Raw genomic sequence first — 9,246 nt, 5'->3', positions numbered from 1 at the left:
TATCCTAATCTCTCGTTGCATATGTCACTGTGCCAGACGAGGAGGAAGGAAAAGACGATGAGTATGAAACTAATGTAATGAATGATTGTGTTTGAATGATACACATTTTATGACGACCAGACCGAAAGCACTCAAAATGTAGGGTCTGTGTCTGAAACACATTGATGTCAAATCAAATCACTTTTTATTGTCACATCACATGTGCAGGCACACTGGCACAGCACATGCGAGTGAAATTCTTGTGTGCGAGCCCCACAAGCAACAGAGATGTGCAAACACAACAACACAAACGAGCAAAATACAAGAATGGCCAACCTGAAACTAATAAATATATGTACAATATATAATAGTGTATGCATTTCTGGATGTGTATACTAAATATTTTCCTACGTGTGTGTGTGTGTGTGTGTGTATACACATTTTTACAAATTAAATAGTAAAAAAATAAAATAAAATAATAATAATAAAATATATAAAATATACAGAGTTGAATATGTGCAAAACAAGTGGCATTTATATACAGTGTGAAGTGCATAATGTTGAAGTTCCAGTAGTGAAGCTGAGGTGTCTATGACGTGTTCAGCAGTCTGATGGCCTGATGGAAAAAGCTGTCTCTCAGTCTGCTGGTACGGGACCGGATGCTGCAGAACCTCCTTCCTGATGGAAGCAGTCTGAACAGTTTATGGCTGGGGTGACTGGAGTCCTTGATGATCCTCCCCGCTTTCCTCAGGCACCGCTTCCTGTAGATGTCTTGGAGGGAGGGAAGCTCACCTCCAATTATCCGTTCAGAGCACCGCACTACTCGCTGGAGAGCTTTGCAGTTGTAGGCGGTGCTGTTGCCATACCAGGTGGTGATGCATCCAGTGAGGATGCTCTCAATGGCACAGCGATAGAAGGTCCTGAGGATGCGGGGGCTCATGCCGAATCTTTTCAGTCTCCTGAGAAAGAAGAGGCGCTGCTGCGCCTTCTTCACTGTTTTGTTTGTGTGTACTGACCACGTAAGATCCTCAGCCAGGTGTACGCCAAGGAACCGGAAGCTGCTCACTCTCTCCACAGCAGCGCCGTTGATGGTGATGGGGGTGTGTACTTCTCTGCACCTCCGGAAGTCCACTATCAACTCCTTTGTCTTTGCGACGTTGAGGGTGAGATGGTTGTCTTGACACCAGTGGGTCAGGGCGCTGACCTCCTCCCTGTAAGCCGTCTCATCACCGTTGGTGATAAGACCCACCACTGTAGTGTCGTCCGCAAACTTCACAATGATGTTGGAGCTGTTAGTGGCTGTGCAGTCGTAGGTGTAGAGTGAGTACAGGAGAGGGCTCAGTACACACCCCTGTGGAGCACCAGTGTTCAGTGTGATGGGGGATGTATCTCTTTAATTTCAGCTACAAACAGGAGAGAATGATGAAAGATTTTTAATTTTGTTTTTATGCTTAGTTGTAGCTTTATTTAAGGAAGAAGAGGTTGTGAATTGGAGCCAACACAGGGAGAGAGGAATTGAAGCCATATGTGTAAAAGGAATGTGGTGACATCCGGTTTTAAACAGACAGACTGGCGCTCCCCCTCTCTTTCTCTCCTTTTATGGAGAATGTCTGCATTTCTATACATACAAAGTTATCTCCTGTTTCAGCTGACAAGCGAACAGTTTCTCCTTTTAAGGAAAATTATCAATTCCATACATGCCACTCCTACTTCCTTGGAAACTGTTTTGAGTATAAATAAAGAGAGCTCTGAAAGCCCTGGGCGGTCTTTCCTCTGTCTCATTCTGTCCTGCACACGTTGCTGCAGGATGGATCGGGGGATGAGGGGGGATCGTCCATGTGTGCACATGTAAAAGATATCTTGAGTCTGAGTTCCTTTGCCTTTCTCCTCACAAACTAAAAACAACTTCCAAAAACATTCAGCTTTGATATTAATGAGTTTTTTGGGTTCATTGAGAACATGGTTGTTGTTCAATAATAAAATTATTCCTCAAAAATACAACTTGCCTAATAATTCTGCACTCCCTGTATAAAGAGTAACACCATCACTAACATCAGAAATATATCAAATTATGACAAAAAATTAGAGTGGTCTTCTTTTGTTTTCAACTGTGGTATTTTCAACATGTCTAACAAAACAAATGTCATGGGGGGACCCTAAAGAAATGCTCCAAAATTACTGAAAAATTAGGAATATGAGAATAAAAAATTCCTAAACAAAACATAATGACACTGGAAAGTTGGTGTTCTACATGCGAACAGCTGCAGGAGAGAGAAACAAAACATGGCATTTTTGAGTGGGTGAAAATGATCAATTGACTAAAATATTTTCTTCACTCTATGAATTCCCCTGGTAATCACCACTTTGTGATATTTATCCATAAGCACTGCCCTCAATAAGGATAACATGCAAATTCTAGGACCACTCTTACTTACCCATTCCTTATATGCTGTCAGTACACGCAGGGTAATAATGGCATGGACACACTTCCTGTCCAAGCCTGCGGGGCAGTCAGCACACCTCACTAAGGGAATGCTACTTTCTTCTACTGCTGGTCCTGCCTTACCTGCAAGAGTGACAAGGGTAGGGATGTTGAGCATGCTACAGATCAGGACTGTAAGTTGACGTGTCAGATTTGAAGAAGGGAGCCTCTTATAATGCCTCCTCTGCATTTGGTTGTCACCTCTGTTCACTGCATTCTTATTGTGAATGATCCACGAGTTCACACCAACAATGATCATGCCATAGAAGACGCAAAGGGGCCATTTCTTGGTTTTTGTCACGGTCCGCTGTGACAGACCGTGTGGAGAGTGCGTGGAGGACTCAGGTGCAGACACGAGTGACACGGGAGTAAACTTTAAACAAAAGCGAGCCTTTTATTGTGGCTGGTAACGCAAGAGAAACAAACAAGAATAAGGGCAGCTCAAAAGCAATAACTAAACAGAAACCTAAACTGGGAATGAACTAAGGTAAGGCTATGAATACAACAGACCGGGCATGGAAACATGGAGGGTGGGAACACAGACGACGCGACACAGACTACATGAAACACAGAGACTAAATACACAAGAGGGATGATCAGGGGAAGTGGCCACACATGGGAACACAGCTGACACAGATAAACATAACAAGACATGGCAGGAGTAAACAACACTGACGGGAGACTGTCAAAGTAAAACAGGAAGTACACAGAGGTGCAAACAGGAGGAGAGAGAGAGCACGGGCATAGTGGGCTGGGGAAACATGGAATGAAACACGAGGGGAGATGAGGGCTCACAGATACATCGAGGGGCACACAGGGGATAAGAGTCACAAGGGGAAGTCAAATAAGGAACATCATAACAGGACAACTCAGGAAACATGACCTAAATAAGGAACGAAATACAAAAACACAAGGAACTGAGAATACTGGGCCCGTATGGCCCAGGACCATGACAGTTTTTCTTCCACAGCCATATGAGTGCACATCTGGTCCACAGTTTCATTTAATTGATTCAACTGCAAGTATATCTGATGAATAGCCTCATCCTTGTGCTCCAGTTTTGACTGGTCCTTTTCCCTTTGAAACTTCAAGTCCTGAATTTCAAACTTGAGGTTGCTCAGTGTGAGCTTGTCCTGGTCTATCTCTTGCTGGAGGCTTTTGAGCTCTGCAGTTAGTTTCTCATATTTTTCCTTCATCACAGTGGATTCCTTCTCCTTTTATTGTTTATTTTATTTTCACTTGCTGAATACGGGACAGACTTGACTGGGGGAAAGAAAGGGAGAAAGAAAGAGGGAAAGAGAAACAGCTGAGAAGAGGGACGGGGGAAAAGGGCAAAAAACAAAAACCAACAGAATGGGCAGAAAAAAAAATGCATATATCGATCACCTGGATCACCTGTTGAGAAAGAAAAAAAGAGAACAAGCAGAAGAAAACAAGAGTAATATAATAAACAACATCACAATGATATATGGGAATATGACAGTAAATACTAAATATTAAACATTATTGTGCAGCACATAAGATCAACAGAACACAGTGTGCTTTGAGGTAGGAGCCAAAAAGGGTGTACGTGTTTTGGAGTTTGTACGTGTTTTTACGTGTTTTGGAGTTTGTACGTGCTTCAGAGTTCGTACGTGATTTGAAGTTTGTATGTGCTTTGTCTGTAGGGGCCACTGTACATATACTTTTATTTTTTCACTCCACATAAAATGTAATAAATAAATCATATAATATTCTCCTTTTAAGGAAAATTATCAATTCCATACATGCCACTCCTACTTCCTTGGAAACTGTTTTGAGTATAAATAAAGAGAGCTCTGAAAGCCCTGGGCGGTCTTTCCTCTGTCTCATTCTGTCCTGCACACGTTGCTGCAGGATGGATCGGGGGATGAGGGGGGATCGTCCATGTGTGCACATGTAAAAGATATCTTGAGTCTGAGTTCCTTTGCCTTTCTCCTCACAAACTAAAAACAACTTCCAAAAACATTCAGCTTTGATATTAATGAGTTTTTTGGGTTCATTGAGAACATGGTTGTTGTTCAATAATAAAATTATTCCTCAAAAATACAACTTGCCTAATAATTCTGCACTCCCTGTATAAAGAGTAACACCATCACTAACATCAGAAATATATCAAATTATGACAAAAAATTAGAGTGGTCTTCTTTTGTCTTCAACTGTGGTATTTTCAACATGTCTAACAAAACAAATGTCATGGGGGGACCCTAAAGAAATGCTCCAAAATTACTGAAAAATTAGGAATATGAGAATAAAAAATTCCTAAACAAAATATAATGACACTGGAAAGTTGGTGTTCTACATGCGAACAGTTGCAGGAGAGAGAAACAAAACATGGCATTTTTGAGTGGGTGAAAATGATCAATTGACTAAAATATTTTCTTCACCCTATGAATTCCCCTGGTAATCACCACTTTGTGATATTTATCCATAAGCACTGCCCTCAATAAGGATAACATGCAAATTCTAGGACCACTCTTACTTACCCATTCCTTACATGCTGTCAGTACACGCAGGGTAATAATGGCATGGACACACTTCCTGTCCAAGCCTGCGGGGCAGTCAGCACACCTCACTAAGGGAATGCTACTTTCTTCTACTGCTGGACCTGCCTTACCTGCAAGAGTGACAAGGGTAGGGATGTCGGGCATGCTACAGATCAGGACTGTGAGTTGACGTGTCAGATTTGAAGAGGGGAGCCTCTGCTCTGCCAATGGTTTGATAAGTGCCGGTGCCAAAGCCTGCATATAATGCCTCCTCTGCATTTGGTTGTCACCTCTGTTCACTGCATTCTTATTGTGAATGATCCACGAGTTCACACCAACAATGATCATGCCATAGAAGACAAAAGGGGGCCATTTCTTGGTTTTTCTTCCACAGCCATATGAGTGCACATCTGGTGAAAAGTATCAACACCACCTTTGCTTGGTTTGAAAATCCAATCATTTCAGGTTTTCAGTGGGTCCTATGCTTGGTTGTATGTGCATGGATGACAGGAGCAGGACAACCTTCTTTTTTGAAGACTCATCAGGGAGGAAGGACACATGATTTTCTTTACTTTTCATCACTTGCGGGATCTCGCTTTTGTTCGCTTTTACTGTCCCCACAAGGGTCATGCCACAGTTCTATGTTCTATATATATTACATTGAATAAATGTAAATGCCTTGAAAGACTTGTTTTCTAAAAAAAAAAAAACCTGTGCAAAATAAAAATGTTGAACTCCAAAATAACATTTTATTTAAAGCTACTGAGGTCACAGTGATCTTGAAATACATGTAAATGTCCTTTGCAGTACATTAGGCAGGTCAGTTCCTTATCAATGAGGCCACGTATTGCTGAACAAAGATTAGTTTTTATCAGAAGTGAATAAAATGATGGATCACATCAGTGCGCGTGCTGCCTGACATGTCTGCTGTTGCTGCTGAGCAGTTTGGGGTACGCCGTCCCGAGTGAGCGCCCGTGTCTGATCACCACCAGCTCCATCTGACACTGGTCAATGTTGACTACAACTGTGGTGCTTCTCTCCGTGTTCATGAGGAAGACGGCCATCTCAAACTCGGGGCTGGTGCCGATGAAGGCGCTGCCAACGGGCTTCACCACACCGTGCCAGCTGAACTGGAGGTTGAGAACGTGGTCATCTTGATCAGGCTGTGACAAAAGCATGAATGTTTATGTTACCAGCGAAGGAAATGAATCTCTTCTGTCTGGTGAACTGTTATTCTTACCAAATCATGCTCCCTGGCTTTATATCCTTTGTAGTCCAAGTGTTGGTTTTTCTCTTGCAGGTAGAACTGGACCCAGTTGTGAAAACCAATGATTTCTGTTCCTGATTTTGTCTCGCCAACAAACACATGTTCAAATCCACTGGAGTCCAGGCTGGTGATGATCAATTTAAGAACAGAAACACACATACTTCTTACCAAAGAAATGCATATTAAATTATAGTGTTGCAGAATCTCACTTTAGCTGTGTTATTAAAGATTCTTTTTTTTGATTTCTCATTTAAACTTTGTGAAAAGAAATCCTCTAATATCTGACATCCTCCTCCATTTCCTTTCTGGCTTCTTCATGGTTGCAAACCTGAGTGTGCCCAGAGGAGAGGAGGAGATGCTGTGCTATTTCTGAAGAGAAAAGCACAGCATCTCCGCTGTTGGAGGGGTTATTGTGAGGAATTTGTCTCATGTCCCCCCGCTGAGATCACTGAAAAGCGTGGGGTTTCTTCCACCTACAAAAAGTACATCATGTCCACATTCCTGCAGTGATCCCCTTCTGGGAGACCGCTGAGGCCAGAGCGACATTCCACAGCTGCACACAGATGTTATTTTGCCTCTGTAATGTCTTGAAGTAATGTGTGCAGAGCAGCAGTGCAACAGGAAGAACATAAAACTCCTTCTAGAGTTCAGCTGCAGCCTCAAAACCATGAACTGTAGGAAACAATAGAAAGTTGTGCAATACCAAAAACAATTGTCTTGTTGCTGTGAGGAGACATTCAGACTGAAACTACCAGGTTTCTCCAACAGAATGGAGTAACTGAAGTGCTCAAATGTAAACTTTCTGCTCGACAGAGCTTGTTGTGACGCATACCTTCATGACTTTTGTCTCTAAGACGGCGTCCAAGAAGAGATCCATCTCTGTGAGCTCCTCTGTGGTGACTTGTTCCGTCACGCCAGTAGACCGCTCATAGTTGTCCAGCAGTGTCATAAAGCCTGTGAGCCCACAAATCCCATTTATTACAGTGATGACTGCAAACACGATCTGAATGTTTAAGCTCAGAGTGCTCACAACTACACACTTACTAGAGAAAGTGGTTATATTTCTCAGTTTGCTCTCATTAACGTTGGAGAAGAGCGGCTGCGAGGCTTGATCCTGCACCGTGTGGATGCCCTGACTTACAAAGCTTGCTCTACCCTAGGCAATTCAAACACAGAACACTTCTTTGTACAAACACAAGACATAGCAGTAGTGATGGGATTTCCGGCTCTTTTTAGAGATCCGGCTCTTTCGGTTCGGCTCACTAAAAAGAGCCGGCTCTTTCGGCTCCGAACCGGCTCTTCAGGTTGTTTTGTTGCTTTAATTAATTTATTATTAACAATAATATAAAATTATGCACAAAAGGAATTACTAACGTAAAAACAAGTGGTTTTATTTATATATGTTTATATATAAATATATGCGGTGGCCCCTAGAGACAAAACACGTACAAACTCCAAAACACATTTCTAGCATTAACTGAACTTCCAAAGCAGAGCTACTAGATCACTTAAATTACACAATTGAAAGCATGTGTGTATTGTTTGTGTATTTATACACAGGCACTCATATATATATATATTCAAATAATTTAAAAAAAAGTTCATTTACCTGTTATTACCACACACCAAATCCGGTCGTTGGTACTTGCTGGCTTGTGTAGCCACAAGATAACAAAGGCTCAACACTGCGCCCAGCATCCTGGAGCACTTCTGTTGTCTTTTGTACGTGTTTTGAGTTTTTATGTGCTTCTGAGTTTTTATATGCTTCTGAGTTTTTACGTGCTTCGGAGTTTGTACGTGTTTTTACGTGTTTTGGAGTTTTTACGTGTTTTGGAGTTTGTACGTGTTTTTACGTGTTTTGGAGTTTGTACATGCGTCAGAGTTCATACGTGATTTGAAGTTTGTATGTGCTTTGTCTCTAGGGGCCACCATAAATATACTTTTATTTATTCACTCCACATAAAATGTAATAAATAAATCATATAATACAAAAATCAACTATTCACATTTCAACTTTTAACTATTTAAATTTTCAGCTTTTTCCTTTCACAAATTTAAAGTGAAAAGAACACAAAACACTGCAAACCACAACACAATTAAATATAAATTATAATATGAAAACTAAAAGAACATGCATATTCTCTGTCATATGGACCTGCATGAATAAACTTTCTCAATCCTTTATCATCTGCAACCGAAAATAGTTGTGGATGATTACTATACCTTTCTAATGTTGTTGTCCCTGCCTCTCTTTCTCTCTCTCTGGCTCTGTTCCTGTGCTACTGAGTGTAACTACCGCCCCTCCCCCCTCTGCCCAGCGTAAAGCACAAGGCTCGCGTGCAGAGTGAAACGGGAAAAAAGTGCGAGAGAGAGGCTGAGAGAAAGAAAAAAAAAAAAACCCCACGTGACAGCTCGCGATAAGGAGCCGGCTCGCGTCGTTCACGTCAAAGAGCCGGCTCTAAGAGCCATTTCGTTCGCGAACGACCCATCACTACATAGCAGGCGCTAGATAAACTAGAAAAGATTTCTCACCTGAATAGAGATCGTGTAGTCTATCACAGGTGTCATGCGATTCACATCCAAACTCCACAGCTCATTGAAAATAGTGGCGAGCTCCTGGTTTACAGCTGGTCTGTTATAGAAAGTGTCAGACAGGCTATGCAAACATCTGGCAGATGCACACGCAAATAGAGGAAACATCAGCAGAGTTTGGTTTATACCACTGTACCTTGATCCATTCAGTCCACTGAGGAACACTGCAAGGAGCAGAAATCCACAGAACAACCTGCACATAACAGATGTGAAAACATATTTTATACATGGGAAAAGCAGCAAAGTTCTGACCTGTATTCAGCTGCCTGTGCAACAACGTAAACAAACAAATCTTCAGTCAGTAAATAAAAATACAAACCTCGCAGACATGACGCCAAATGAAAGTGTCCACTGTTTCAGCCTGGACTGCAGCAGAGGACTCACACACAGCCTGTCTGTCTAAAGGTCCAGCCTCCACCCAA

The 9,246-nt window shown here is 41.9% G+C and overlaps 1 protein-coding gene and 1 long non-coding RNA gene across 2 annotated transcripts; both read right to left on the bottom strand.

The window, feature by feature from the left end:
• Positions 1 to 1,113: 1,113 nt before the first annotated feature.
• LOC147324477 (uncharacterized) lies at positions 1,114 to 5,362 on the bottom strand. Its single transcript, XR_015130144.1, has 3 exons — positions 2,663 to 5,362; positions 2,415 to 2,545; positions 1,114 to 1,382 (listed from the first exon to the last, which is right to left on the bottom strand). It is a non-coding gene; the product is annotated as an uncharacterized LOC147324477 (long non-coding RNA).
• A 332-nt stretch (positions 5,363 to 5,694) lies between these two features.
• Positions 5,695 to 9,237, bottom strand: endouc (endonuclease, polyU-specific C). Its single transcript, XM_086302717.1, has 7 exons — positions 9,144 to 9,237; positions 8,961 to 9,017; positions 8,765 to 8,864; positions 7,277 to 7,388; positions 7,065 to 7,186; positions 6,206 to 6,436; positions 5,695 to 6,128 (listed from the first exon to the last, which is right to left on the bottom strand). Exons 1-7 carry the CDS (start codon positions 9,152 to 9,154, stop codon positions 5,865 to 5,867), a joined length of 897 nt encoding a protein of 298 aa, XP_086158843.1. The 5' UTR covers positions 9,155 to 9,237; the 3' UTR covers positions 5,695 to 5,864.
• Positions 9,238 to 9,246: the final 9 nt, after the last annotated feature.

This window comes from Aulonocara sp. 'chitande type north' Nkhata Bay, linkage group LG7, assembly GCF_057382095.1.
Source record: "Aulonocara sp. 'chitande type north' Nkhata Bay isolate Kocher_YH1m ecotype deep benthic linkage group LG7, A_spYH_male_GT1.1, whole genome shotgun sequence".
NCBI classification, from domain to species: domain Eukaryota; kingdom Metazoa; phylum Chordata; class Actinopteri; order Cichliformes; family Cichlidae; genus Aulonocara; species Aulonocara sp. 'chitande type north' Nkhata Bay.
This window is presented reverse-complemented; position numbering and strand designations above follow the sequence as displayed.

Coding starts and splice junctions, on each gene's coding strand:
- endouc (XM_086302717.1), bottom strand. Junction 7,389..8,764: donor ACTACACGATCTCTATTCAG/GTGAGAAATCTT, acceptor TGAATTGCCTAG/GGTAGAGCAAGCTTTGTAAG. Junction 6,437..7,064: donor TAGAGACAAAAGTCATGAAG/GTATGCGTCACA, acceptor AGCTAAAGTGAG/ATTCTGCAACACTATAATTT.